General features: G+C 67.9%; 2 protein-coding genes across 7 annotated transcripts; one reads left to right on the forward strand and one right to left on the reverse strand.

Annotated features, from left to right (window-relative positions):
* Positions 1–8,249: 8,249 nt before the first annotated feature.
* RELA (RELA proto-oncogene, NF-kB subunit) lies at positions 8,250–15,968 on the forward strand. 3 transcript variants are annotated; one of them, XM_051827971.3, is made up of 11 exons: positions 8,250–8,366; positions 9,275–9,301; positions 9,393–9,544; positions 9,634–9,782; positions 10,280–10,371; positions 10,734–10,865; positions 11,611–11,715; positions 11,834–12,046; positions 13,921–14,001; positions 14,163–14,237; positions 14,731–15,968. In XM_051827971.3, exons 3-11 carry the CDS (start codon positions 9,452–9,454, stop codon positions 15,327–15,329), a joined length of 1,539 nt encoding a protein of 512 aa, XP_051683931.2. In that variant the 5' UTR covers positions 8,250–8,366; positions 9,275–9,301; positions 9,393–9,451; the 3' UTR covers positions 15,330–15,968. The 3 variants fall into 3 exon arrangements, 2 of the variants coding, with proteins under 2 accessions (XP_051683931.2, XP_051683930.2); XM_051827970.3 differs by lacking the exon at positions 8,250–8,366 and adding an exon at positions 8,496–8,726; XR_016226791.1 differs by lacking the exons at positions 8,250–8,366; positions 13,921–14,001; positions 14,163–14,237; positions 14,731–15,968 and adding exons at positions 8,553–8,726; positions 13,100–13,583 and having other exon boundaries at positions 11,834–13,059.
* Positions 15,969–17,711: 1,743 nt separating this feature from the next.
* SIPA1 (signal-induced proliferation-associated 1) lies at positions 17,712–27,976 on the reverse strand. Of its 4 annotated transcripts, none has more exons than XR_016226675.1 (17): positions 27,859–27,976; positions 27,616–27,707; positions 25,041–25,800; positions 24,553–24,680; positions 24,292–24,468; positions 22,604–22,778; positions 22,108–22,211; positions 21,728–21,885; positions 21,042–21,651; positions 20,578–20,852; positions 19,554–19,738; positions 19,336–19,435; positions 19,147–19,255; positions 18,955–19,056; positions 18,809–18,863; positions 18,627–18,705; positions 17,712–18,008 (listed from the first exon to the last, which is right to left on the reverse strand). XR_016226675.1 is itself a non-coding variant. In XM_051827965.3 (17 exons), exons 3-17 carry the CDS (start codon positions 25,711–25,713, stop codon positions 17,862–17,864), a joined length of 3,111 nt encoding a protein of 1,036 aa, XP_051683925.2. In that variant the 5' UTR covers positions 25,714–25,800; positions 27,616–27,707; positions 27,859–27,976; the 3' UTR covers positions 17,712–17,861. The 4 variants fall into 4 exon arrangements, 3 of the variants coding, with proteins under 3 accessions (XP_051683925.2, XP_051683927.2, XP_069924643.1); XM_051827965.3 differs by having other exon boundaries at positions 19,554–19,772; XM_051827967.3 differs by lacking the exon at positions 27,616–27,707 and having other exon boundaries at positions 19,554–19,772; positions 27,859–27,941.
* Positions 27,977–28,000: the final 24 nt, after the last annotated feature.

Raw genomic sequence — 28,000 nt, forward strand, 5'->3', positions numbered from 1 at the left:
GCCTTTCAAACCTGTAAATAAGAAGAAAACGTGAACTAGGAAAAAGGTGATTGTCTGGGGAGGAGGGAGAGAGCAGGGTGGGGTGGAGCTAGATACAAGATTTGTTTAACTACAGCTTACATGGGTTTCTCTTTGAAGACATGCGCTATTTCCCGTATTCACCAAGCGAAAGAAAAATGTGAAAAGCAACCCCTGGCTTCTAACTGAAAATAAAACCGCGCCGTGGCCCGATCTGGTGGCCCCGCTCCCCCGAGAGGGACTGGCCACAGAGATGAACCACAGAGAGACGGGGCTGGCAGCCCTCGTGGGCCGCACCCTTCGGACCAGAGCCACAAAACCGTGTTCTGCTGTCAGAAACCACGGCGTTGGTGGCGGGGCTGGCGGGGCCCGTCTGACGGTCGGTCCGTGGTGTGGGACGAAGCAGGTGACTGGACCTGGAGCCGTCCTGGCTCGTGTCAGCGTTCCGGTGGCGTGGGACGTCTTGTTTATGTTAGTGGTAGCCAGGTCTGTTCGGAGGTCCCATCTGAGCGGCAGGAGATACATCCGGGGACTCCGGTGGGTGCCTGAACCCAAGGGCCCTAAGCCCTACAGGCGTTTTGCCTGTGCCGGCCACGCTGCCGCCCCGCCGCCCCCTTTCATCACTGCCCTGGCACTGGGGGCCTTTCTTGGGTAGGATTCGAAGTTACCTGCACACGAGCAGTGATGCCACCGCGGTCAGTCTGATCGGCCAGACGGCCGCCAGGTGGACCCGCCGCACACCCCGGCCTCGCAGGCAGCATGAAATGGACACTTGGGAGCCAGGGCCGGCGCTGTGGCCCAGGGGGTGAAGCTGCGGCCACGCAACCCCGACCTCCCATACCAGAGCACCGCCTTCAGTCCCGGCTGCTCTGCTTCCTGCCCGGCTCCCTGCTGTGGCCCGGGAAGGCAGTGGAGGATGCCCCAAGTGCTTGGGCCCTGCACCCCATGGGAGACCTGGAAGAAGCTCCTGGCTCCTGGCTTCCGCCTGGCCCAGCCCTGGAGAATGAACCAGGGGATGGACGCTCTCTCTCCTCTCTCTGCCACTCTGCCTTTCAAATAAATAAAAATAAAATCTTAAAAAAAAAAAAAGCCCTTGTGGGTTGTGTATTTTTAGAATCAATATCTCAGACTGCGATTCACAGAGGGCGACCGGCACTACCGGAAGCCGAGCCGCAGGGGAGGGGAGGGAGGGACTGCTGTGCGCAGGTCGTCCCCGCCTTCCAGGGTGGACTTCCAGGTGGTGCAGAAGCAGCAGTGGGCAGCGACTGTGTGGGTGGATCTTCCCCGGGCTGACGCTCCACGGTCTTGGGGGAGGCAAGCCCAGTCCCAGGCAGCCCCCGGGCACGAGGGAACCCACAGCGACGCCACAGTGCCGTGCCGAGCGAGGACAGGGCCAGGCTGGTGTGCGAAATGCATCTTGAACGTGATATTTTCGACTTGTGATGGGTTTATTGGGCTGTAGCCCATCCTAAGTCAAGGTTTTATTATGGGGGCTGGTGCCGTGGCATAGTGGGTAAAGCCTCCGCCTGCAGCACCGGCATCCCATATGGCACCGGTTCTAATCCCAGCTGCTCTACTTCCAATCCAGCTCTCTGCTATGGCCTGGGATAGCAGTGGAAGATGGCCCAAGTCCTTGGGCCCCTTCACCTGTGTGGGAGACCCAGAAGAAGCTCCTGGCTCCTGGCTTCGGATCGGCACGGCTCTGGCTATTGTGGCGAGTGAACCAGTGGATGGAAGACCTCTCTCTCTCTCTCTCTCTCTCTCTGTCTCTCCTCTCTCTGTGTAACTCTGACTTTCAAGTGAATAAATAAATCTTAAAAACATCTAAATAAAGATTTATTTTCTATGTATTTGGAAGGCAGAGTCACAGAGAAAGAGGAAAGAGAGAGGCCTCCCATCCGCTGGTCACACCCTTAAGTGGCTGTAGTGGCTGGGGTTGAGCTCCATCCGGGTCTCCCAGGTGGGTGCAGGGGCCCAAGCACCTGGGCCGTCTTGCACTGCCTTCCCAGGGAGCCGGATCAGAAGTGGAGCAGCCAGGACTTGAACTGGAGCTCATGTGGGATGCTGGCGTGCAGGTGACGGCTCAGTCCACCGTGCTGACATGCCAGCCTCTCATTTTTCCATTGAATTGAGTTTTCTTTCTCTGTTACCGAGTCTCGCTTCCCTGTGTGTCAGCATCACTCTATCACATGTGGTCTTCTCCCATCTGTGAGTTCCTTTCATACTGTACTGACAGTGGCCTTTGAAAGGCAGAAGTCTGTAAGTCTTTGAAGTCTCACTGATCACTTTTTTTTTTTTTTTTTTTTGACAGGCAGACTGGACAGTGAGAGAGAGACAGAGAGAAAGGTCTTCCTTTACTGTTGGTTCACCTCACAATGGCCGCCGCGGCCAGCGCACCGTGCTGATCTGAAGGCAGGAGCCAGGTGCTTCTCCTGGTCTCCCATGGGGTGCAGGGCCCAAGCACCTGGGCCATCCTCCACTGCCCTCCCTGGCCACAGCAGAGAGCTGGCCTGGAAGAGGGGCAACCGGGACAGAATCTGGCACCCCGATCGGGACAAGAACCCAGGGTGCCGGCGCCGCAGACACCTAGATTAGCCTAGTGAGCTGCGGCGCCGGCCGTGGATCACTTTCATTCTTTGTGGCTGCGCGTTTATGTCGTAGCCAGGAAGTCCCACGTCGTGCAGGTAGCCCCCTGTTTTAGGTCCTACACTGGGATCTTTGCTCCATTGTGAGTTAATTTTTGTAGGTGGTGTTAGATAAAGTCGGCTTGATTCTTCTGCGTGTGCATTTCAATTCTGCCGGCACCTTTGTAAAAACGCTGTCCTCCGCCCCACCGAATGGTCTCGTTCCCTTGTTGTAAATCACTTGACCAGGGCCTGGTGCGGTGGCACAGCGTTTTGTTTTGTTTTGTTTTTAAGATTTATCTTATTTATTTGAAAGATATAGAGGGAGAGACAGAGAGAGAGGTCCTCCATCCGCTGGTTCACTCCCCAGATGGCCACAACAGCCGGAGCTGCACTGATCTGAAGCCAGGAGCCAGGAGCTTCCTCCAGGTCTCCCACGCGGGTGCAGGGGCCCAAGCACTTGGGTCACCTTCTACTGCTTTCCCAGACCACAGCAGAGAGCTGGGTCAGAAGTGGAGCAGCTGGGACTCAAACCAGTGCCCATATGGGATGCCGGCCCCCAGGCCAGGGCATTAACCCCCTGCGCCACAACGCCGGCCCCGGCACAGCAGACTAAGCCACTGCTTGCGACACCGGCATCCTTTAGTGGAGCATTGGTCCCAGCTGTTCCGCGTCTTTTCCAGCTCCCTGCCAAGGACCTGGGAACGCAACAGAAGACGGCCCTAGTGCCTGAGACCTTGCCACCCACGTGGGAGACCCAGGCGGCATTCCGAACTCCTGGTTACAGCCTGGCGCAGCCCCAGCCGTTGTGGCCATTTGGGGATTGAACCAGAGGATGGAAAATCTCCCCCCAACCCCCCGCCTTTAGAATAAATAAATACTTACAACAGAAGGAGAGAAACCCCAGTTGAGCACACGTGCGTTGCGGAGTTTCCCTTCCTGGGTCCTCTCTCAGCTCTGTCTGCTGCTCGGACCGCGTGGTCGTGGTTACCGGAGCTTTCCAGTAAGTTGTGAGATCCAGAAGCGCACTTCTCCAGTGTTGCTGCTCTTCTTCTTTTATTTGTTTATTTATTCAAAAGTCAGAATGGGGGGCGGGGTCTTCCATCCTCTAGTTTAATCCCCAACAGGGCTGGGCAGGCCAAAGCCGGCAGGTGGGAGCTCCATCCGGGTCTCCCACGGGGGTGCAGGGCCCAAGAACCTGGGCCGTCCTCCACTGCTTTCCCAGGTGATTCAGCAGGGAGCGGGACCAGAAGTGGAGCAGCCGGGACTCAAACCAGGGCCCAGAAGGGATGCCGGCACTGCAGGTGGCCGCTCAACCCACTATGCCACAGTGTCCGCCCTTGTTTATCTTTTTTAAGGATAAGTTTGGGATGGGGCCAGCGCTGCGGCACAGCAGGTTACGCTGCCGCCTGCAGTGCCAGCATCCCCATATAGGCGCTGGCCATGTGCGCGGTGAACCAGCCGATGGAAGATCTCTCTCTGTGTCTCTTCTCTCTCTGTAACTCTTCCTTTCAGATAAAATAAAATGACTTTGGCTAGTTGTCGTCCTTTGGGGTTTCATATAAACGTAAGGACAGATATTTCTATTTCTACAAGAAATCAAACTTTTTGACATGGGAAAATATGTGAAACAATATTTGAAATTAAAATCCTCAAGTCCTAAATTTGAACAGGAGATACCAGTGTAAACCACTGATGCAATTCACATTTTTAAAAACTACTTCTTTGGGGATGGCGCTGTGGCATAACAAGTAAAGCTGTCACCTGCAGTGCCGGCATCCCTTATGGGCGCTGGTTTGAGTCCCGGCTGCTCCACTTCCGGTCCAGCTCTCTGCTGTGGCCTGGGAAAGCAGTGGAAGATGGCCCAAGTGTTTGGGCCCCTGCACCCGCCTAGGAGACCCAGAAGAAGCTCCTGGCTCCTGGCTTCAGATCAGCGCAGCTCCAGCCGTTGCAGCCATCTGGGGAGTGAACCAGCGGATAGAAGACCTCTCTCTCTCTCTCTCTCTCTCTCTCTCTTTTTTCTCTCTCTCTGTAACTCTGCCTTTCAAATAAATAAATGTCTTGGGAAAAAAAAAACACAAACTACTTCCTGAATGGTTCACTGAAAATGTCACCATCCCAGACTCGAGTGCGGTTCGAGTCCCGGCTGCTCCACTTCCGATCCAGCTCCCTGCTGATGCACCTGGGGAAGCAGCAGAGGACGGCCCACGTCCTTGGGTCCTTGCCGCCCGTGCGGGAGACCCGGATGGAGATCTGGGCTCCTGGCTTTGGCCTGATCTTTGCAGCCATTTGGGGAGTGAACCAACAGGTGGAGGATCTCTGTCTCTTCCCTCTCTCTGTCACTCTGCCTTGCAAATAAACAAATCTTTAAAAACAAAAACAGAATCCACCTGCTTCTGGATCTGGGGCAGAAATTTACAAGATGAACCTGGGCACCTCCTTTAACACCAGACAGCGAGAAAGCAGCCACAGAATTCCAGAGCTGAGCCCCAAGGACTGAGAAACCAACCTGAGGGTCCCCGCGGCTGCAGCTGGGAAGTGCAAACCTCGTAATCCACTAAAGCACCTCAAATGTGTTTCAGGTCCAGACTCGCGTTAAGACTAAGAAAAAGATGTGGGGTGGGCATTGAGGCCCAGTGGCTGCTCGGTCCCCGCATCCCACGTCAGCGGGTTCAGGTGCCGGCAGCTCTGAGTCCAAGCCAGCTTCCTGCTGAGGCACACTGGAGGCAGATGCGACTCAGGGCCGGCCCCTGCCCCCTGCCCCCTGGGGCAGACGCAGATGGAGTGCTGAGCGCCTGGCCTGGCCTGGCCTGGCCTGGCCTGGCCCAGCCCCAGCCCCAGCCCCAGCCCCAGCCCCAGCCCGAGCCCCATCCCCATCCTCATCCCCAGCCCCAGCCCCAGCCGTAGCTGTTACAGGCATTTGGGAAGTGAACCAGCGGATGGAAAGAGTGCTCCCTCTCTCTCTCTGCTTTTCAAGTAAATTGAATAAACAAACATTTAGGGAAAAAAAAAAAAAAAAGATTATGCCAGAGCAGTTCCCTGTGGCCCCGGGCGCTGGCGCTCAGGGGGTGGTGGCAGAGGCCAGGCCTGCTCCATAGTGACCGAGTAGGTGCCACGGAGAGGTCACGACCGAAGTGTGGACACAGGGCAGAGCCGCAGCGGGCGGGGACACGGGGAAGTTGCAGCGGGGCGTGGAGTGCGCGGCCCAGGCGCCGGAGACCAGAGCACAGGAGAGCACGCCGGGCAGCCTGGGGCAGTCACAGAACGGGACCCCAGCTGGCCTGGAGCGTGTGTGGTTACTGACACAGGAACCCAGACCCTCCGGTTCCACCTGGGCCGCGCGGCCGCGCTCCTGCTCAGGTCTGGTTCTGCCGACAGAGGAGCACCACACGCCGGTCCTCCAGTGCCGGCACGGAGAGCGGGCTCCTGCCCTCGAGCTCAGAGCCACAGGGTTTACAAAGGCGGAAACCGCAAGGAGGGAAGGGGAACGCAAGGTTGCAGGTCAGGCTGACCTGGGGCTAGGGAAGCCACTGTCCATCACAACCTGGACTTTATGCAAACTCCCATCCCAGCACTCACCCAGGTGCAGCCGGGGCTCGGCTTAGTGGGTGGGGCAGGGGCGGGGTCTGAGCTCTGCCGAAGTGGGCTCTGAGACCATGAGCTCACGGTGGGGGGGGGGGGCTTTCTCGAGACGGATTCTCAGTGCTCTGCAGTGGGGGTGTTGCTTCACATCACCTGCCACGTGACGCCCCCAAACACCAGCACAGCTGGGGCAGGCGTGGGGCCCACTGTGAAGACCCAGCTCGGGGCCGGTGCCGCGGCTCACTAGGCTAATCCTCCGCCTTGTGGTGCCGGCACACCAGGTTCTAGTCCCGGTCAGGGCGCCAGATTCTGTCCTGGTTGCCCCTCTTCCAGGCCAGCTCTCTGCTGTGGCCAGGGAGGGCAGTGGAGGATGGCCCAAGTGCTTGGGCCCTGCACCCCATGGGAGACCAGGAGAAGTACCTGGCTTCTGGCTTCGGATCAGCGCGGTGCGCCAGCCGTGGCGGCCATTGGAGGGTGAACCAACGGCAAAGGAAGACCTTTCTCTCTGTCTCTCTCTCTCACTGTCCACTCTGCCTGTCAAAAAAAAAAAAAAAAAAAGACCCAGCTCGGACATCAGCAGCCAATCCTGCAGCACAGCTTCAGGTCCTGGCTGCAGTCTTTTTTTTTTTTTTTTTTTATATTTATTTATTTGAAAGTCTGAGTTACATAGAGGAGACGCAGAGAGAGAGAGAGAGAGAGAGAGAGAGAGAGAGAGAGGTCTTCCATATGCTGGTTCACTCCCCAATTGGCCGCAACGGCCGGAGCTGCGCCGATCAGGAGCCAGGAGCTTCCTCCAGGTCTCCCACGCGGGTGCAGGGGCCCAAGCACTTGGGCCATCCTCCACTGCCTTCCCAGGCGTATTAGTAGGGAGCTGGATGGGAAGTGGAGCAGCCGGGACTCAAACCAGCGCCCATATAGGATGCCGGCCTTAATACCTTTTTAAACGTGATATGTTGTGGGCCAGCACTGTAGCATAGCGGGTAAGGCCGCCGGTTCGAGTCCCGGCTGCTCCACTTCCGGTCCAGCTCTCTGCTGTGGCCTGGGAGGGCAGTGGAGGATGGTCCAGGTCCTTGGGCCCCTGCACCCGCATGGGAGACCTATCTCTCTCTGCTTTTCAAACAAATAAATCTTAAAAAACAAACAAACAAAAAACAATGTTGCTTGCATCGTGCACACCCCATTGCGGAGTCGCGGCTGGGCTCCCCCTTCCCGCTTCCTGCTAAGGCAGACCCTGGCGGGCAGCCGGGGCAGCAGCCAAGACTCGGGGTCCCTGCCGCTCGGGCGGCGCCCGTCTGAGACCCCCGCCCGAGACCCCCGCCCCTGGCCTCAGCTGGCGCAGCTCCCCGGCTGCTGGCCGGCGTCTGGGCCGTGATGCAGGGGCGGGAGGCCGCTCTGCCTTTCAAGGAAATAAAACGCTGATTATTCGGAGTGGACGGCGCACGCGCAGCCCCCGCGGCCGGGAAGCGGACTGCGCCGGAGACACCGGCGGGTGGGCGGGGTGCTCGCTCTCTTTCACTTTTCTCTTCCTGTTTTTTCAGAGCCTGGGAAAGCAAGTCAGAATTTCCAATCTTTTCCAATTCCCACATGGTTTCCTAATTTAGTGCGAGTTCGGAGAAGATACACACACACACAAAGTCTCCCCCGCACCCCGCTTTGGGGAAGCCGCGCGCAGCCTCACCCCAGGAGAGGGTCTGTGCCAGCCCCAGGCCCGCCCCCCGCCCGCAGGGCCGCGGCGGGAGGCCCCGGGCACTCTCGCGGGGGGCGGGACCCTGCGGGTTCGGGCGGCCCCTGGGGGTCCCGGGCGTGGGCAGGCGAGCGCGCCAGGGTGCAGAGAGGAGGCTGCGGGGCCGATCCGGGCGCCTCCCGCACTCGTCTCCGATGGGCCGCCCGCGGGCCGGGGCTGGCGCGGCCGAGGGCCCGGCTCGCCCGCTGCGGGCAGTGGCCGGCGGGGACGTCGGGCGCGCCCCGCACCCCGCGCGCCCCCCGCGCCGAGACGCGTGCGGGGTGAAGCCGCCGGCTCTCCGCGCGCGGGGCGGGCGGCCGCCGCCCAGCCGCTCTGGCCGCGCTCCAGCCCGGCCCGGGTGACATCACCAAGCTCCTCCGACCCGCGGGAGGGGGCCCCCGAAATCCCCTAAAAACAAAGTGAGTAATCGGCAGGCCCGCCCTCCAGGCGGGGCTGGGACGCGGGGGCGAGCGGAGCCGCCCCGGGAGCCGCCTCCGGGCGGGCGGGCGGGTGAGCGTCGGTGTCCGGAGCGGCCGGCGTCTGCCCCCGGCCCCCGCGGGCTCGCCCCGGCGCGGCGCGCACCTGCCCGGACCCCCGCGCGGGGCGGCGGCGGCGGCGGCGGCACAGGCACAGCGCGCAGGCGCGGCCGGGTTCCGGGCAGTGACGCGGCGACGGGCGCGCGCGGCGCATTTCCGCCTCTGGCGAATGGCTCCCCTGTAGCGCGCGCCGCGGGCCCAGCTGCGACCCCGGCCCCGCCCCCGGGACCCCGGCCATGGACGGTGAGGGCGCCCCGGGAGCCGGCGGGGAGGCCGCGCCGGGGCCGCGGGGGCTGTGGCGGGACCCCCGGGCCGCCTTCCGCCGCTTCCTGCGCCGCGGGCGCTGCTGCGCCAGGGAGCGGTCCGGCCGGCCGGTGGCGCGGGGCGGGGCGGGCGGCGGGGGTCTGACTCAGTTTCCCCTCCGCGTGGAGGGGGCCTTGACCGGGGGCCCTCCCGGGGTGGGGGTGCGGGGTGAGCTTTGAGGCGAGTCCGTCGCATGGCCTCTGGGGCAGCCCTGATGGAGTTGTTATGGGAGAGGGTGTGAGTCAGTTTCCTCTCGGGTGGGGGCTGGGGGGTGGGGGGCGCCCTCCCACAGCTCCTCCGAGGACAGTGGGCCGGGCCCTGACTCGGGTTCCCTCAGCACAGCCGGGGGTCCAGACCCCGTTTGCCCTTAGGAAACAGGTGTTTCTGGCTCCTGTACCCCCCACGGAGCAGGTCCTGACTCAGTTTCCCTGGGGCGGGGGGTGGAGGGGACCTGGGCTTGTGCTGACCCTTACCTCCTCCCCTTTCAGACCTGTTCCCCCTCATCTTCCCCTCGGGTAAGTGGGCCGGCCCTGCTCGGTGGCGGGGAGGGGCTCCGGGGGCTGGGGGGCTGGGGGCAGCCCCTGATGGGACCCCCGGCCCCCGCAGAGCCAGCCCAGGCCTCGGGCCCCTTCGTGGAGATCATCGAGCAGCCCAAGCAGCGGGGCATGCGCTTCCGCTACAAGTGCGAGGGCCGCTCGGCGGGCAGCATCCCCGGCGAGCGGAGCACGGACACCACCAAGACCCACCCCACCATCAAGGTCAGTCCTGCTCCCCCTGTGGCGGGCCGGGCGCGGGGGAGGGGCCGCCGAGCCGGCCCTGCCCCCAGCACGCGCTGTACTTTGCACAGATCAATGGCTACACGGGACCCGGGACGGTGCGCATCTCCCTGGTCACCAAGGACCCCCCTCACCGGCCTCACCCGCACGAGCTGGTCGGCAAAGACTGCCGGGACGGCTTCTACGAGGCCGAGCTCTGCCCGGACCGCTGCATCCACAGGTGAGCGCCCGGGGCCGCGCTGGGCGGACTGCTCTCTCCTGCGCTCCTCCTTTCTGGGAGTGGGACTCCTGGGGGACGGGCTGGGGCCCTGACCCTGTGGCTGCCAGCGAACCTGCGGTTCCCCCGAGCGCGCACCCGCGGACAGGCTGTAGGTCGTGCAGATAAACGGTGCACGTGGTGTCAGCCGTGACTTCCAGGCTGGGAGAGAGCCCGGCCGAGGGAGGGGTGCTGGTCTCGTGGCCTGGGGGCGGGAGGCCCGGGGTGGCCTCTGTCAGCTAGGCCTTGAATGGTGAGGCTGATCGGAGAAGCCCGGAAGCATCCCGGGGCGAAGGGAGAGGTGCCGAGGTCAGGGCCTGAGGGCGGGAGGCCGTCGACAGGAGCGGTGGTGTTGCAGCGCAGGGGAGCCGCTGCAGCCGCTGCAGCCAGGACCGGGGCGGATGGGGAGGTGCAGACGGGGCACCGCGGGAGGGTCCGCGCTCTGACGGGGAGGGGCTCAGCTTCCAGAACCTGGGGATCCAGTGTGTGAAGAAGCGCGACCTGGAGCAGGCCATCAGTCAGCGCATCCAGACGAACAACAACCCCTTCCAAGGTGAGGCCCCCCAGCTGCCCGCCCCGCCCCCGCCCCCGCCCCCAGCTGCCCGCCCCGCCCCCAGCCTCCGCCCCCGCCCCCAGCCTCCGCCCCAGCCCCAGGCCTCCGCCCCCGCCCCCAGCCCCCGTCCCCCCCAGCTGCCGCCCCGCCCCCCCAGCCTCCGCCCCCACCCGGCCCCCACCCCAGGCCTCCTGGCCAAGACGCCGCAGCCGGACACCACGTCCCGGCAGGGGACAGGACTGCGGGGTCCCAGTGCAGGCCTTTGTCCGGCGCTGTGGCACCCTTCGCCAGCCCCCAGGCCAGAGCGGCCGGCCCTCCCCGCCCCGTGTGACACCTGCCCGTCCGCCCGTCCGTTGTGACAGTGCCCATAGAAGAGCAGCGTGGGGACTACGACCTGAACGCCGTGAGGCTCTGCTTCCAGGTGACAGTGCGGGACCCAGCAGGCAGGCCCCTACGCCTGCAGCCTGTCCTCTCCCATCCCATCTTTGACAACCGTGAGTGGCTCGGGGGTCACGGGCAGGGGCCGGGGTGGGCCTGGGCGGCAGGAAGGCTGGTGGGCTGGGCTGCGGCGAGCTTCTGCCCGTCGTCCGGCATCCGTGTGTCATCTCCCGTGCCCAGCCCTGCTGGCTGCAGACAGGCAGGGACAGACCCAGAGCCGTCCTTGCTCTAGAGGGTGTGGCTTCGGGGCTGGCGGGGGTCTGATAGGAAGTGGGCGTTTTCCGGATCACGTGGCGAGAGAGTGGCATGCCCCCACCTACACCACGGACTGTGGGAAGTGGACATTACAAGAGCGAGGTGTCCTGGGCGGTGACGATTCCCTGATGACAGCCCGGGAAGCTTGCAGAGGGACTGGGCGGCATCATCAGTTGCAGTTTTTAATTAAATAATGAGCAGGATGAATAAAAATAGAGCGGCGCGGGAACCCTGGGGGCAGGAAGCAGGGTCAGGAGGGACGGGCGCGTGGCCAAGGTGGGTACGATGGGGCCCGGGAGACTGCCCGGGTCAGCGTGGCTCGCGCTGGGTCTGGAAGCCCCACGAGGGCAGAGCAGCGTGGGTCCCAGGCGTGGTGTTCTTGCCAGGGATAGCGCCGAGCCCGCCGGGGTGTGGGGCCGGGGAGGCGGTGTGGCGTGGGCTGCGCAGGCGCGGGGCAGCCTGGGCCCTGGGCTGGGCAGGCCGCGCGTCTCCCGTGGGCCGCCCCAGGAGTGGCTCAGGGCCGCCTTCCTCACCCTCACACCTCAGGCGCCCCCAACACTGCCGAGCTCAAGATCTGCCGGGTGAACCGCAACTCGGGGAGCTGCCTGGGCGGGGACGAGATCTTCCTGCTGTGCGACAAGGTGCAGAAAGGTACACAGGAGGCAGGCAGGGCCGGCCTCGCCGGGCGGGGAGGGGCAGGGCTGCAGCCAGTGGACCGCGGTGCGCTGGGCCCCGGACAGCTGACCCCCACCCCTCCCCCGTCTCGCAGAGGACATCGAGGTGTACTTCACGGGACCGGGCTGGGAGGCCCGAGGCTCCTTTTCACAAGCGGACGTGCACCGACAAGTGGCCATCGTGTTCCGGACCCCGCCCTACGCGGACCCCGGCCTGCAGGCGCCCGTGCGCGTCTCCATGCAGCTGCGGAGGCCCTCGGACCGCGAGCTCAGCGAGCCCATGGAGTTCCAGTACCTGCCCGACACAGGTACACAGCTGCGGTGGGAGCAGGCCCGTCCAGCGAGGCCGGAAAACCTAGGGGCCGAGCTCGGGGTCTGCGTAGAGCAGTCTCGGGGCTGGACGGCGTGTGCGTGGTGAGGGCGCGGCTGCGTCAGCTGACGTCCTGCTGCGAGGGGCCGCGTGACAGGAGTCAGAGTCCCCAAGTCTCCCTGAGCCCGAGGAGCAGCCGGCACGCATCGCAGCACTGCCCTCATCCTCGTCTGGCAGAGCTCCTGGGGAGGAGGCAGCATCGCGCCGGCCGCAGCTGCAGGGCCGGCCAGCGGCAGCCGGCACCGTGCTACCCGGCCGCCGTGTGCTCTGGTCTCCGGTGCCGCCTGAGCCCGGGGCCTGAGCCCCCTGTGTGGACAGAGATGAGTGCGCCGCGTGCCCTGCCCTGTCACGTGAGGAAGACACATGTGGACGAGGTCCTGGCGTCACAGGGCGACACGCGAGGCGGAGGTGGCAGCTGGAGCCCTCCAGCGGGCGCGAGGTGGCGTTCACCGTGGAGAGGGGCGCAGCTGTGCCGTCTGCAGGCAGGGCGAGGGCAGGTGCACAGCCTGGCGGGCAGCTGTGTAGTGGGAGCCGCTGGCAGGCAGGGAGCAGGCCCAGGCGGGAGGGTCTCGCTAGGCTGCAGGCCTTTGTCCGGGCTTCTGTCGTATGGCAGTGGGGAGCCACGTGCAGGGGTGAAGGGGAGACTCGGGCGGGGTGGCCTTTGGAAGAAGGTGCCGGAGTCCAGGGAGAGGCTCAGCCCCTTGCGGGAGGAACGGCTAGGCCAGGCCGCGGCACCTGCCGGTCCGCTCGGCGCGCTTTGCCAGGTCCCCTAAATCAGACCCCCCACCCAGCTTCCGGGGCGGTGGCCACGCTTCCTTGACCCTCGGCGTTCCGGGCCGGAAGCTTGGGGTCTGTCTGCGTTCCCGTCGCTGTGTCACCTCTTGGCAAGCAGGCCCCGGTGTGCTCACTCAGGCCCCCGTGTGCTCACTCAGGCCCCGTGTGCTCACTCAGGCCCCCGTGTGCTCACTCAGGCCCCCGTGTGCTCACTCAGGCCCTGGGCCAGAGGGGCCTGGCACAGACGGCTCGGGTGCCCGGAGGGCACCGCGGGGGCGGGGAGTGGGAGCGAGGCTGGGTCCCGGCTTCAGCTGCAGTGCAGTGGGCGCGCAGGAGGCGCGGGCTGTGGGGCACCTGCTTTGCCTTCATTTACTTGAAAGGCAGAGAGCGATGGCCGGCACCATGGCTCACTAGGCTAATCCTCCGCCTGCGGCGCCGGCACACCGGGTTCTAGTCCCGGTCGGGGCGCCGGATTCTGTCCTGGTTGCCCCTCTTCCAGGCCAGCTCTCTGCTGTGGCCAGGGAGTGCAGTGGAGGATGGCCCAGGTGCTTGGGCCCTGCACCCCATGGGAGACCAGGAGAAGCACCTGGCTCCTGCCATCGGATCCGTGTGGTGCGCCGGCCGCGGCGGCCATTGGAGGGTGAACCAATGGCAAAGGAAGACCTTTCTCTCTGTCTCTCTCACTGTCCACTCTGCCTGTCAAAAAAAAAAAAAAAAAACACATTTAGAAAGGCAGAGAGCGAGTGATCTTCCGGCACCGGGATCCAGGCTTTGAGGAAGATGAGGCTGGCTCCGGCCGGTCTGTGGGATCAGAGACCCGAGAGCTGCGGAAGAAGCAGGGAGGGCCACAGCGGTTCTCGGGCAGGGCGGAGGCGGGGCCGGGCCGGGCAGCAGAGTGGGAAGGAGAGCTGCCCGTGGCTTCAGGGGGCCGCATGGGCTCTTGAGGGAGGCTCCTGCTGGGGGGCCTGGGGGGCGGGTCTCCGGGAGGCCTGGCCCCTCCCCCACCCAGGGGAGGGGACCCACTTCTCGTTCTCCCAGACGACCGGCACCGCATCGAGGAGAAACGCAAGAGGACCTACGAGACCTTCAAGAGCATCATGAAGAAGAGCCCTTTCAGCGGTGAGGCGGCGGGCGGAGGGGCAGCTGGGGCAGCCGGGGGGGGCGGGGGGCCTGGCGCTGACCGCGTCGCCCTGCAGGACCCACCGACGGGCCGGGGGGGCGGGGGGGCCGGGGCAGCCAGGGGGGGCCGGGGGCCTGGCACTGACCGCGTCGCCCTGCAGGACCCACCGACCCCCGGCCTCCGCCCCGGCGCATCGCCGTGCCTTCCCGCAGCGCAGCTCCCGTCCCCAAGCCGGGTAAGAGTTCCTTTAGCCCCCTGCCCGGCCGTGGCTCTCAGTGAGACCCCGTGAGCTGTGTCAGGGCCGTCGGGAGCAGCAGAGGCACGGACACCTGGGCCCCGCTCCAGACGCTGAGCCAGAGGCTTTGTGGGAGCTGCCGGTGCCAGTGCACGGGCCGCTCCCACCCGCGCTGGATGGCTGGACGCCTCGCGGTGCCGGAGGGACAAACGCACAGCACCCGCCCTGCCGAGTGCCCGGCTGAAGCCACTGCTCCCTGGTGCTCCCTGGGCGATCTCCCCCAGGGCATGGTTTCTAGCGACACCGGGAGCCCACTTGTCTCTAAGTCTCCCTCTCTCTAAAAGGCTGGGAGTGTTCTAGGAGGTCAGAGTTGAGCTTTGTGGGTTTGAGCAATCAGGGAGGGCTCCCAGGAGGTGTGGCCAGGTCAGATTGGGTAAGAGGAAGGGGTGGGTCTCGGGGCCTCCGCTGACTTGTGCCTCTCTGTCTCCTGCAGCCCCCCAGCCCTATGCCTTCACGCCAGCCCTCAGCACCATCAACTTCGAGGAGTTTCCCCCCATGGTATTTCCTTCTGGGCAGATCCCAAGCCAGGCCGCGGCCGTGGCCCCAGCCCCCGCCCCCGCCATGGCATCAGCTCTGGCCCAGGCCCCTGCCCCTGCCCCTGTCCTAGTCCTGGCCCCCGGCGCCCCCCAGGCCGCGGCCCTGCCCGCCCCCAAGAGCACCCAGGCTGGGGAAGGCTCGCTGTCCGAGGCCCTGCTGCACCTGCAGTTTGACGCCGATGAAGACCTGGGGGCCCTGCTCGGCAGCACCACGGACTCGGGGGGGCTCACGGACCTGGCGTCCGTCGACAACTCGGAGTTCCAGCAGCTGCTGAGCCAGGGTGTGTCCATGGCCCCACACACGGCCGAGCCCATGCTGATGGAGTACCCCGAGGCCATAACGCGCCTGGTGGCGGGGTCGCAGAGGCCCCCCGAGCCGGCCCCCGCACCCCTGGGGGCCTCGGGGCTCTCCAACGGCCTCCTCTCGGGGGACGAAGACTTCTCCTCTATCGCGGACGTGGACTTCTCGGCGCTTCTGAGTCAGATCAGCTCCTAGGGGCCCCCTCCCGGAGCAGCTCCCGGGGCGCCTGCGGTCCTGGGGTGCGCCCGCTGCCCCAGCTGCGGGCCACGTCTCCCGGGCGCGCGTTTTATTCTCATTGGCAGTCTCTCTCTCTCTCCTCGGAGGTGCTTGAGCGGAAGCATTAACTCCTGGAAAGGTGGGGCTGAGGCCTCGGGCTTCGCCTGTCCTGTTGGCCAGCGCCCTTCCGTCTAGGGAACGCGAGGGGTCGGCCCGTCCTCTGGCTTCCCGTGCTCTGCTAGAGAGAAGGGCCAGCTGGCGCGGCGCCGTGGAGGCCGCAAAGCCTTATGTCACGAGTCTTCCTCACGTCATGCCTTCATGCCCGACAGCGCCCGCGTGGCGCTCGCCGTGTCCTTGTGCCACACCAGCTCCGAGGGCCGGCCTGCCCGCCTGTGCGGTGCTGCCCGCTCTGGTGCGACCGTGCAGGCCCCCTCCAGGATCCAGGGCGGACTTGGCCTGAGACCCCCTGCCCACGCCCGCTGCCCTGTCCTCAAGTGCCTTCAGAGCGTGGTGGGCGGGCGCTCGGTGACCAGGCCGCGCGGTTCTCACGGGACAAACAACGCAGTAGGACTCTCGCTCTGTCTACTCTGAACTAATAAATTAGTTGCGAGCTGACCAGATCTGCCTTTGGTTTTGAGATTAACTTTGGGAGGTAGCGCAACAGGGATGTGCCCGCGGGTGCACAGCCGGCGCCGGCGCCGGGCCCGGAACTCCGCCGGGGCCTCCCACGCGCGGCGGCGGGCGGCTGGGTGGGGAGCTGAGCGGCTGCGCCCCCGGCGCCACTGGGCTGCGGCGCCGCCCGAGGCCGGATGGGGCCGGCCTAGGAAGCCCGGCCTTCGTCCAGTGGGCTGCCGGGGGAGAGGCCTGCCCACCCGAGCCCGGCACCCCGGCCCCGGGGAAACGACCGACTCCAAGCCCGCGGAGCCTGAACAAAGGCCGGGCCGCAGCCGCAGCCCAGAGGAGGGACTTCCGGCCTGGCCCTGCGCACGCGCACTGACGACGGGCGCCCTGCCGGCTGCGGCGCGCACGCGCACAGATCGGTCCTGCGCTGGCGGGCGCTCCCTGGGCTCAGGCCGCCGGCCGGTGTGTTCCGGGCTCCGCACCGTTGCCAGGGTTGACAGTGGGGCGCGCTGCGAAAGGTAGCGACGTCTGGGAGCGACGCCGGTGGACGGTGCCTGGCCAAAGGAAGACGCGGGCGGCGGGGCCGGGGCCAGGGTGGCCACTCGGGGACCAGGCTCGGGAACTCCCGCCTGGGGGCGGGGCCGGGCCCCGGGTCAGGACTTGGGCGGACGTGCCGGCGCGCACCCGGGGCAGGACAGGGCAGGACCCGCGGGGTGAGGAGGCCGAGCTGGGAGCAGCGCTCCTCCCCCGAGTGAGCCCCGGTCCTGCAGCCCAGGCTCGGTCAGTGTCCTGAACCCGTCTCGGGGCGCAGTGACCTCACCACGCCCCCCGGCACTAAGTCCTTATCTCCAGCTAGACCTCTCCCCTGGGCGCCGGCCACTGGCCATCTCCACTCTGACACTGCTCAGGCCTCGTGAACTCACCCTGCTCCAAATGACCTCACCCGTCCCCTGCCTGCCCTGCTGGTCTCGGCCACCGCCCTGCCCCTCGCAGGAGCCCCAGCCAGAAACCTGGCCGCCACCGTGTGCCGTCTCTCTCGACGAGGTCCGCTCGCTGCTGCTAGCATCATCCCCTGGCCTGAGTCCCCCGGGCAGAACCCTGCCGTGGCCTCCTCCTCGGCCGGCCTGCAGCCAGACTGACCGCCCGATCTCCCGGCACTCTCCCTTTGAATGTGTCAGCCAGGTCTGTGTTCTGCTGACACCTGCCCCCCACCCCCAGTCCGAGTGCCACGGTGTCCAGGAGGCCCTGTGCAGCCTGCTCGGAGCCAGCTCCGGCCTCCCTGACCATGGTCCCTGCGGGTGCCCCAGCCCCAGGCCGGTAAGGCCCAGACCGGCCCTAATGGTTCCCATCTTTGCCTGTGAACTTGGAATCCTGCCGTGCTGTCCTCAGCGCCTGTGTCCATCCTGCCAGCGCCTTCCAGGACGGGGCACCGGCCCAGGGCGCCCCTGGCAGAAGCCCCCGCCTGCCGCGCTGGCCCCCACTCGCCTGGGAGGAGCCCGGCTCCACCCCGGTGCTCGCGCCTCCCGAGCCACGGTCAGGCTCCGCATGACCCGGCCCACCCTCCGCTCCGGACCTCAGCCCTGACCCGCGGGAGCAGAGCAGGACAGCTCTGACCCGCGGCCGCCTGCTTCCCAGTGTCGGTGCGCGGCAGCCGCGGGGAGCCAGCCTGAGCGCCCGGCCAGCGTCCCAGGGCCCCGACGGCGCCCCTCCCTGTCGCGTCGCCAAGCAGGGGAGCACACGAGCGGCGGAGGCTGCTTTACTCCCTGAAGTTCCCTCTCTCCAGAATATGTACAGACAGGCGGTGGGGCGACCTCGCCACCACCCAGGGGCCGGGGAGGGGGGCAGTGCTGAGCCGCGCCTGGGCGCGGGGAGGGTTCCTGAGAGGCCGGCTCAGGCCACGTCGGTGCTGGGGGCGCCCAGCTGCTTGGAGGCCAGGAGCAGGCGGGTGGCTGCGCTCTCGGACTCGGCCTGCAGTCTCCGGTTGTTGTGCCGCAGGCTCCGCACCTCCTCCTCCAGGGCGGCCCTGTCCGCCTTCTCCTACGGCGCAGGGAGGTGCAGCCATCAGAGCAGCCCCCCCGCCCCCGCGGCAGCCCTCCGCACCCCTGCGGCAGCCCCCCTCCACCCCTGTGGCAGCCCCCTCCACCCCCGCGGCAGCCCCCTGCACCCCTGCGGCAGCCCCCCCCCCGCAGCAGCCCCCTGCACCCCTGCGGCAGCCCCCTCCACCCCCGCGGCAGCCCCCTCCACCCCTGCGGCAGCCCCCCCCCCGCAGCAGCCCCCTGCACCCCTGCGGCAGCCCCCTCCACCCCCGCGGCAGCCCCCCCGCCCCCGCGGCAGCCCCCTCCACCCCTGCGGCAGCCCCCCCCGCCCCTGCGGCAGCCCCCTCCACCCCCGCGGCAGCCCCCCCCGCCCCTGCGGCAGCCCCCCCCGCCCCTGCGGCAGCCCCCTCCACCCCCGCGGCAGCCCCCCCCGCCCCTGCGGCAGCCCCCTCCACCCCTGCGGCAGCCCCCTCCAACCCGCGGCAGCCCCCCCCACCCCCGCAGCAGCCCCCCGCACCCCTGCGGCAGCCCCCCCCCGCGGCAGCCCCCCCACACCCCTGCGGCAGCCCCCTCCACCCCTGCGGCAGCCCCAGCCCCGGCCCCGCCCGGCGCCCCTCACCTTCTGCAGGTCCTCCTGCAGCTTCCTGAGCAGGGACTCCAGGTGCGAGACCTTCTCCGACAGGCTCCCAGGCTCCGGCCTGAGGACAGCAGGGGCGGGGCTCAGCCAGGCCAGGGCAGCGGTGGCCCCAGAGGCTCCTGGACCCCAGGACCGCGAGGGCGAGCGAGGGCGGGGAGCCTTACTCAGCGTCCGGCTTTGCAGCTCCCTTGGGGTCTCCGCTCTCCGGGATGGGCTGTCCTACAGGACAGAGGGGCCGTGTGGGCAGGCTGCAAGGGAGGGTGCTCGCTCCGTCCTGGCACCGGCCCTTGCCCGCGCCCGGCGGCCTCACCCTCCCGCGACAGCGACTCCAGGATGGTGTTGCAAGTCAAGGCGATCTCGGAGATGGACTGCCACTCGTCCTCCAGGGTCTCGCTGCCCGCCTCCAGCATGACTGCGGCACAACGAGGCGGGCTCGGCCGCGGCCCCGGGGCTGCGCCCCCCGCCCCCCACGGCACGCCCGTGCGCCCCGCGGCAGACTCACTCCTGCTGATGGAGTTCTGCAGGGACAGGGTCCGAGGCAGGAAGGAGGCCCTCAGCGCGGGGGCTGGGTCGCCCTTGTCCTCCTGGCCACTGGCGCTGCCCGGCTCACCCTAGGGGGCAGAGGTGCGCAGGGATGTGGCACTGCCCTCCGTCACGTCCGTGCTGCGGGGCTGCGCGGCTCTGTGCTCACCTGGCTGGGGGGCGTCTCGGGTGCCGACGGCTTGGCTGTGGTGGCCAGGAGGAGGTCCGGGGTGGTGTTGGGCAGAACGGGGGCCTCATCTGACAGGGAGCTGGGGAGAGCGGGATGGGGGGGGGCTGAGGGTCGGCAGGTGCTTTCCCAAAGGCTGGCCCGCCTGCTGGGGGCTCCCTGGGCTGGGCTGGCAGAGAGGCGGGGCCCACGAGTCACACCTGCGGGGTGACGGCGAGCTCTGGCTGTGCAGGAACTCGGTCCTCTCCTCGGCCAGGTCCCCGGGCCCTGGAGGGCTGCCACCATCTTGCAGGCACAGGTGCAGCAGCTGCATGGCGGTGGGCAGCAGGACCACGCCCGGGGCCTCGTCCTGGGCAGCTGCTGGGGCCCCCCGCCGGCTGGGCTCCTGCAGAGACAGCGTGTACAGCTCCGAAAAGCTCCTGGGGAAGTGGGGCAGGGCAGCGTCAGGCAGGACCCCCGAGGGCCCCACATCCCCCGCCCCGCCTCAGCTGCTGGGAGGAGAGCCCCCAGACTCCCTGCCGCAGTGGGACCAGCTGCCCGGCTGTGGGCCTGGGGCGGACGGCTCTGCCCGGGTTTCTCCATCTACGAAGTGTCCCAGTGCCCCGTGACACTTAAACGACACAGGTAACCGGCCCGGCAGCCAATGGCTCCTGCCAAAATCCGGCCTCCACCTTGTCTGTTTCTCTTCTTATAGCAGGGAGCCTGCTTTGCACTCCTGTGAGCTGCCAGTGCTCCGTGCCCGGCTGAGCGGCAGCAAGGAGCCAAGGGCATTCCCCAGGAGAAAACAGTGACAGCTCCCGGAGTGGTCCAGCTGCCAGTTACGCCACTTCACCCCGCCCCAGGGCAGGCATTCCTGGACACACGGGTGCTAACTCTGAGGGCAGAGCTGGGTAGCTGTGGCAGACCACGTGGTGCGGGAAGCCTACAACGTCTGGGAAGCCCTTGGCAGAAAACGGGTGCCTACACCTGTCCCAGCCCCGGCCGCAATCCGCCTTGCGCGGGGCGTGGGCGTGGGCGTGCGGGGGCGGGCGAGTGCGGGCATGGGGGCGGCCCGCGTGTGCGTAACTGGCTCCATGCCCCGCCTCTGGCGCAGAGAGGCTACGGCACGCGGCCCTCAAAGGCAACCCCGCGGGATTCTGAGGTGATGCAGTGACACGGGTGGCAGAGGCTGGTCAGCGGCCAGCCCCCGGGGCGCCCACCTCCCCACATCTCCCGCGCCCTGACCTGCGGGGCCGGCCGCTCTCGTCGGGGGGCAGCACGGTGATGCAGACCTTGGGCGCCGAGCGCAGCAGCTGGGCAGCGCCGTCGGCGCCGAGGCTGGGCAGCGTCTGGCCGCACACGCGCAGCAGGCGCGCCCCGGGCCTCAGCCCCGCCGTCTCGGCGAACGTGAAGCGCTCCACGTGCGTGATGAAGCCCTCTGCGTCCACCTGGAAGCCCAGGCGGCCTTGGCCGTCGCGGGGCAGGGCCAGCTCGCGGGTCTCACAACCCCGGCTCACCAGCTGCGGGGCGGGGCGGGGCGAGGGCAGGCGTGGGCGGGGCTGGCAGGAGGGGGCCGCCCCCGCACCAGCCCACCCCTTCCATGCGCGGAGCAAGCCCAGGGGTCGCGGCCCTCGCACCCCAGCCCCAGCTTCGCCCAGCTCCCGGGCTAGCAGGTTCCGCCCCCGGCGCGCGGTGCACCCCAGGCTCACCTGCAGGCGCGCCACGATCTCGCCCACGGCTTGCCCAGGAGCGCCGTCGAGCCGCAGCGTGATGGCCTCCCCACGGCCGTGGTACAGGTCGAGCTGTTGCTCCGAGAAGGTCCAGGCCAGCACGTCCCGGCAGGCGCAGTTGAAGACCACGCGGCCGTCGCGCGGCGCCACCAGCACCAGCGCCTCTGCCGAGATGCCCAGCAGACAGGGGGTCTCTGCGCTGTCGGGGCCGCCCGCCTCGGCCCCGGCCGCGACTCGCGCCCCGGGCGCCGCGCGCACGCCCCACGCCAGCGCGCCCGCCGCCTGCAGCTCTGCGCCCGGGCCCCTGGGGGGCACCCGGCGCCTCCCGCCCAGGGAGGGCAGGCCAAAGCGCGAAGCCGAGTCCAGCGACGTGGTGGTCACCTCGTTGGTGGCCAAGTCCTGCAGGTACTGCTGGCGCGTGCGCGTAGCCATGGCGTGGAACTGCCGCGCGTGGCCGGCAGCCTGCTCGCCGTTGAGCGCCTTGGCCAGCAGGAAGGCCCGGAAGTCGGCGTTGGCTGCGAAGGGGCCCCCGCCCGGGGGCAGAGCTGGCCCGAAGGCCGGGGTGTCCTGGGTCCGGCTTACGGCCACCCTGCGGGGAGGGAGGCGGCCGTGAAGGGGAGCAGGGAGGGTCCAGGACCCAGGGCTCGTGGGTGCGGGGCACGCACCTGTAGGTGGTGTGCGGGGTGCAGGGCGCGTGGGCGCGCACCACCAGGAACACATGCTGGAAGTGGGAGCGGATGGTGCTAGGGCAGAAGGGCTTGCTGCCCGGCTCCTGGAACACGATGGTCACGATGTCGTTGCCGATGTGGCGCTTCCGCAGGAGCTGGGGGCGGGCGGCGGGCGTGAGGGGGCACGGCCGGCCAGCGCCCCAAGTGCCGCCTCCTTGGGACACGGTGGCGCCCCTCGGGCCCGTGGTGAACACCCAGGGTGTTTGGGAAGGGGCCGGGCTGAGGGAGGGTTGCTGGGAGGCCGCAGAGTTCAAGCTCAGACTCCGCCCACTGCCTAGAACCCCCCGCCCACACCCCCGCCCGCCCCGCCCCCGCACCTGCTGCTGGTTGTTAGGCATGTAAGGCAGCATCGTGGACACGTGGAACATGATCTCGTGGTCCTGGTACGTGGTGTAGAGGGAGTGCGTGCCCGTGGAATCCGCTGCGGGGGCCCAGCGGGCGAGTGAGGGCAACCTGGATGGCCACAGGCCCCCACCCCCGCCTGTGGCCAGCCAGCAGGTGGACTGCCCTGCAGCCCCCTGCCCCAGGCCAGGGGGAGGCGCGAGACAGGAGACAGAGGGGAGAGACGGGCAGGGGCCGGGGGTCCTAGGAGCAGCAGGTGCTCTGTAAACACCACCTCCCAGGGGCCCGGGGGCAGGGCTGCTCCCCCAGGAGGCTGGGCTCAGTGGGAGGGGCAGCAGGGACCTGGGCCCTTGGACAGTCCCAGCCCCTCCTCCACCCTCAGCGTGGCTGCTGCTGCTGCCCTGCCACACCCTCAGAGGCCGCCCATCTCAGCCAGGGAGCCGGGCCCCGCCCCCTGCCCCGGGGCCTCACTTTTGGTGTCCAGCTGGGCCCGGTAGCTGTCAAAGCCCTTGAGCCGCACCACGTCGCCCAGCAAGGTGAGGAACTGCGTGAAGGCCGCGCCCGCCTCCTGATTGTTGTACATCTCCTCCTCGGAGCCCTGGCCCGCGCGGCAGTACAGGATGCCCACTTTGCGCTGGAAGCTCAGCTGGGGGCAAGCAGCGGGCAGAGGGCAGGGGTCTCAGTCCCCTGCCAGCCCCTCCCCGCCCCCACGCCGGCCTGCTCCAGTGGGGGAGGGGGGCCTGTCGGGCTGCAGGTGCACAGGAGGGCGGAGGGGACAGCGCGCCCACTCCCAGGACACACTGCCATCCCCCTCGCCGCAAGGCTGCACTGGGCTCCTTCCCCTCAAAGCCCTGGCGTCCCCCAGCCCGGCCTCGAGCCCCGGGCCACCTCTGCTCCCCTGGGCGCCAGCGTGTGCGCCCCGCGTCTCCCGGCTCCGTTCCATGTGTGCTCTGACCCCGTGGAAGCAACCCCAGGGTCTGCCGCAGCTCTTACCCCGCCCCCGAGGGGCCACGTCTGCCTGCACCCCACTTCGCTTTCACTGCTCCAAGCCCTGCCGCCCCAGTTCCACCCCGACTCCTGCCGCAGCCCACAGACGTGGCCTCCTCCAGCACCCTCTGGGCCACACGTGGCGCTGGAGACCCGGGACCCAACCTCTTCTGCCCCTCCCCTGCAGTGACTGCCGTACCCCCTCCACGGCGTGACACCCCCACCCCACCTCCGGTCCAGACCCGTTTCTCCAGCTGCGGCCCCACCCCCACCCCTCCCCCAGGAGGCAGGGGGCCAAGGCCCAGGGCTTGGCCTCCAGGAGCTGGCTGCAGGTGGTTCAGTGGGGCCCTAACTCAGCTCCCGCGGCCGGCACCCTACTGTGTGCACTGCAGGTGAGAGACCCCGCCCCTGGGCTCCCACCTCCTCTCCAGCCCACCATGCGGCTCTCACGTCTCTGGACAGCTGTGGCAGCCCTCCCCCTGGCCTCCCCGCCCTCCCCGGAGTCCGGTCCCCACGCTGCAACCAGGGCGCCACTGTACCCCTCATGTCAGCTTTGAATCCTTCATGGCTCCCCAGTACCCACGGAGCCAAATGCAAGCGCACCCCACCCCCCCACAGGCCTGTCCAGGGCTGAGCTGGCTCCCGGCGCCTGCAGTCAGTCCAGGCCTGGTTGCACCCGCCCAGACAGCACTGCGGATCCTGGCCCGAGCTCTCCATTTGCTCCCCTGGCTCAGGAAGGGCTCCCGGCGCTCACGGCCTTTGTGCCCCCCAGAGTTCCCAACATTCCCCGCCCCCTGATCTACTCAAGGAAAACACCTGGTCTGGCACCCACAGTTGGAGGAATGCTTGTTGAGTGACTGATGGATTGAAGGCACAGAGAAGGAGCACCAGGGCTAACGGCTGCCTGCAGCACAGCACAGCGCAGGCCTTCCAACCGGCCTGACCCTTGCAGGTTGTGGGCAGCTGCAGGAAGGAGTGAGCGCCCCGGACGGAGAGGAAGACCAAGCGGGGGCTGCAGGGCAAATGGGCCAGGACTGGGGACGTAGTTACCCTGGAGTAAGGGCTGTACCGTCCCTATGTGTCCCCGGGGGGTCTTCCCAAAACAGAGATTCAGTGGGGCTGAGGTGGGGCCCCAGAACCTGGTAGGGTGGGTGTGGCCGCCCCCCACTCACCACTTGCTCGTCCAGGGTGAGCAGCGTGCGGGGGACCTTGGGGGAGGCGGAGCCCAGGCGCAGGCAGGTGGGGCTCAGCCTGGGCGCCACGTGCTCCAGCAGCTTCCGGGGGGACAGGCCCCGCGGGGGCCCGGGCGGCAGCGCATCCTCCGAGATGGTGCCTCGGAGGGTCCGGAGCTGAGAGGGGGTGCAGGGGCCTCAGGACCCAGACGGGGCATGGGGGAGGCCCCCCCCCCCGCCTGAGCCCGCCAGCCCGCCCACCTTCGTGGTCCGAATGATGACGCGGTAGCTGTGCAGGGTGCCCCCGCCGCTGCTCTCCTTCTCCTCCCGCCGCAGGCTCACGGCCACGGGGCCCAGCGCCTCGTCCAGCCCGAAGAAGTTCTGGTGTTCTGGGGGGTCGGGCCCGGCTCAGGAGGGGCGGGCCCTAGGCCCAGTGCCGCCCCATCACGCTCTGCCCCAGTCAAGGGCCCAGCGCCTGCCTGTGCCCAGGCTGAGATGCGCCCTGGCCCCGCCCACCACATCCAGATCGCCCCCCTCCCTGCCCTGGTGCCATCTCCCCACAGCGGTGAGGACAAGGCTTCTGGCCATTCTGGACAGAATGATCCAGAAGGAGGCGGGGGCCAAGGCCCAGGGCTTGGCCTCCAGGGGCTGGCTACAGGTGGCTCAGTGGGGCCTAACTCCGCTCCCGCGGCCGGCACCAGGTGAGAGACCCCACCCCAGCCGGCCTCCCTGGGCCCGGCGCCCCTCACCTTTGCCATAGAAGTACTTGCGGTAGTAGCCAGCACCGAAGTCCGCATGCTCCAGGCTGTAGGCCGAGGTGCGGCTCTGCGGCTCCTCCAGGACGGACACGGCCGCGTTGGGCAGTGCAGGGGGCACAGGTGGAGACACGGTCCCGCCCAGACCTAGTTCACCCTCGCCCCCGAGCTCGCTCACAAAGCCGGGGGCCCCGAGCAGCAGGTCCGAGCTGGTGACCTGGTCCTCGGCTGCAGCCGGGGTCCCAGAGCCGGCCTCCGCGTGGCTCCCCGCCCCCCGCGGCCTTGGAGCCCAATCAAAGAGCAGGCTCTGCACATCGTAGTGGGCAAACCATCGGGGCTCCAGCACCGGCGGGAAGGCGGGCTCCGGCTCCTCGGCCGGCAGCCCCAGCAGTGCCAGTGGGTCCGTAAAGAGCCGGGTGGGGGCCGCAGCAGGGCGGCTGGCCTCCTCGTGGCTGTGGGCCCGCGCCCGCGGGCTGGCTGGCGTGGGGGGCCGGGCCTCGCCCGCATCGCTGCCGCTGCGCAGGAGCGGGCCCCGGGGTTGCCTGGGCTCAAAGGTGTGCGGCGTCAGCGGGGGCCGGGCCGGCTGGCGCAGCTTGCGGGCGAAGAGGTCGTCCGTGGGCGCAGGGGCCATGCCCCGCCGAGGGCTCCCCACGCCGCCGGCCCACATGGGCGTGCTCTGTGGGCCTGGCTCTCCAGGGGCCGGGCTGCATTGGTGGGCACGGATGCCTGGTGCCCCGCCGGCGGGCCGGGGTTCCTGCCATGAAGGAGGAGGGGGCTGCTCAGAGGGGCCTGGGGAGCAAACAGGAACCCAGGGCCCCCAGCCTGGTCCTCCAACCACCCAGGCTGGCTTCCGGCCCGCTCCGAGACCATCAAAGCTGCTTCCTCTTTCCTGGCCGCTTCCTCGTCTGCCTAGGGCTGAGGTTTCCAGACCCCTCCCTGGCCTAGCGCCGGGCAGGGCCAGGGCCCCGGACTCTTGGTGCCTCGGCCTGGAAGGTCCCAGCACCTCGGCAGCCCTAGGCCTGCCGGGGCCCCCCGGTTCCCACCCACACGCCTTGGCTTTTTCCTGGGCCCAGTGAGACGGCCCCCACCTAGACCTGGCCCAACTGGACACCCCATGGTCTCAGCTCGGACGGGAAACCCAGGGGCCACTGGTGTCTGGGTCCTGCCAGCCCAACAAAGGGAGGACGTCCTGTCCCCCGAGACCTTCCTCCCCACCCCTCCCACTTCCTGCAGGGTCCCGAGGAGCCCGGCACCCAGGGCCTGCTCGATGCCCTGGCGCCCGCCGCTGCGGCAGCTCAAGGACAGGGATTCCGGCCGTGGGGGGCAGTGCCCATGCAACAGCAATGGCAAGAGGACTCCCTTCGGGCAGGAAGTGGCCCAGCTCTGGCCCTAGCCCCCTGCCGGCCCCTGTATCCTGAGGAAGGTGCTGGGTCACAGCCGCTTGGTCACGAGACCCCAGTCGCCCTGGCCTGAGGGACGCGAGGGCCCACCCTGCAGAGGGAGCAGCTGATGGGAACTCCGGGGAGAGGCGGGCGCCGAGCGCCTTTCAGACCTTGAAATCCACAGCGGAGCGGGGATGGGGACCCGAGTCTCTCCGCCAGGGCCTCAGAGAGCTGCACCTGCCCCTTCCCGTGCCTGTGTGCGTAGGTGTGGCGTGGGGGGCTGGGCCGAGGCTCAAGGCCTCACAGGATGTAAGACTGAGACACCCAAGGCCCCAGGGACTCGCTGAGTGAGGAAGTGCGGTGAGGCCAGGGTCAGGTGCAAGGGGAGGGGAGGGGAGGGGAGCCGCGGGCGCAGGCCTCTGTGGCTAAGTCTCCGCACACCCATGGCGACGCCGTGCAGGCTGGGCCAGGAGGAGGTGGGGACGGCGGCTCCGTGCACCCCTCAGCCGGGGCCTCCAGAGCCAACCGAGCAAGGGCAGGCGGCCAAAGCTCGGTCCCTCCTGGGACGCGCCCTGAGGCTGACCTCGAGCCTCTATCTCTCATCTCTGAAATGGGTTACCTACCCCGTGCCCTCCCCAGACCACAGGGACACGTGCACGTGCGGCTCGGGCCTGGCGCGGCGTGCGTGTGGCAGCAGGAGTCTGCCGGCCCCTGCTCCGTGTGGGCCGAGCTCCCTGGATGTGTGTGCACCCAGCCCGGGGGCTGCCTGCTGCTCTGGCCCAGTGCCGGGCTCTGGCCCTGCCTTGGGGTGTTCTCAGGCTCTGCCCCCTGTCCCACGGCTGCACACAGGGTCCATTGAGGCCGGGACATTCCTCTCGGCCTGTGTCACCGAGGGGAAGGGGTGGCCCCGCCCCCACGGATCCGGAAGGCCTGGCTGCCCCAGGAGGAGGCGCTGGAAGATTCCCAACACATCTGGAGGTCACGACCCCACTTCTGTTGCCAGGGGGCGAGACAGATGTTTCCTCCAGGCCAGGCCAAGGCTGGGGGGCGGTGTGCAGGCAAGGGGAGGCCGCCCACAGAGGATGGGAGCCCCAGCACGGGGGGTGGGGGGAGCCCCGCACACACCCGGCAGCCAGAGCAGCTGCCAGCGGGGCCAGGAGGAGCCAGGAGCCGCGGCATCCACTCACCGTTCACAGGCCGAGCTAGGCCATCCCGCAGAGCAGGGAGCGGGGGCCTGTGGCCAGAGGCAGGGGGCTGGACACGCTGACTCGGGATTCAGCTGCAACCCGAAGGAAGATTGGGAGGGTGCAGGCGGCGAGCGTGGCAAGGATCTCGCTCCCCCCCACACACAGCGCCACCGGGGCCACGGCCGGGCCGCCTGGTCCCTCGCCCAGTTCGCGGTGCCTCCCGACCCCCGCTCCCGCCGGTACCTCGGGGGCTCCCGCCCGGCCGCCGCCTCCCGCGCTGGGGTCCAGCTGCCTGCTCTCCCGCTACCGCTCCGGGCGCCGGCTCCGCCTGGGGGCGGGGCCAGGGAGGGGCGGGGCCGCGGCGGGGGGCGGGGCCGGCCGAGCG

Source organism: Oryctolagus cuniculus, chromosome 1 (assembly GCF_051225735.1).
Source record: "Oryctolagus cuniculus isolate XC-2025 breed Fujian yellow rabbit chromosome 1, ASM5122573v1, whole genome shotgun sequence".
In the NCBI taxonomy this organism is placed as follows: domain Eukaryota; kingdom Metazoa; phylum Chordata; class Mammalia; order Lagomorpha; family Leporidae; genus Oryctolagus; species Oryctolagus cuniculus.

Excerpts from the sequence above, each read along its gene's own strand:
- SIPA1 (XM_051827965.3), bottom strand. The coding sequence starts at position 25,713 with ATGTGGGCCGGCGGCGTGGGGAGCCCTCGGCGGGGCATGGCCCCTGCG. Across the intron at positions 19,773-20,577 it reads GAGAGCGGCCGGCCCCGCAG|GAGCTTTTCGGAGCTGTACA; the intron begins GTCAGGGCGCGG and ends CCACTTCCCCAG. Across the intron at positions 18,706-18,808 it reads GCTGCAAAGCCGGACGCTGA|GCCGGAGCCTGGGAGCCTGT; the intron begins GTAAGGCTCCCC and ends TGCTGTCCTCAG.
- RELA (XM_051827970.3), top strand. Across the intron at positions 9,302-9,392 it reads CCCCCTCATCTTCCCCTCGG|AGCCAGCCCAGGCCTCGGGC; the intron begins GTAAGTGGGCCG and ends CGGCCCCCGCAG. Across the intron at positions 14,238-14,730 it reads AGCTCCCGTCCCCAAGCCGG|CCCCCCAGCCCTATGCCTTC; the intron begins GTAAGAGTTCCT and ends TGTCTCCTGCAG.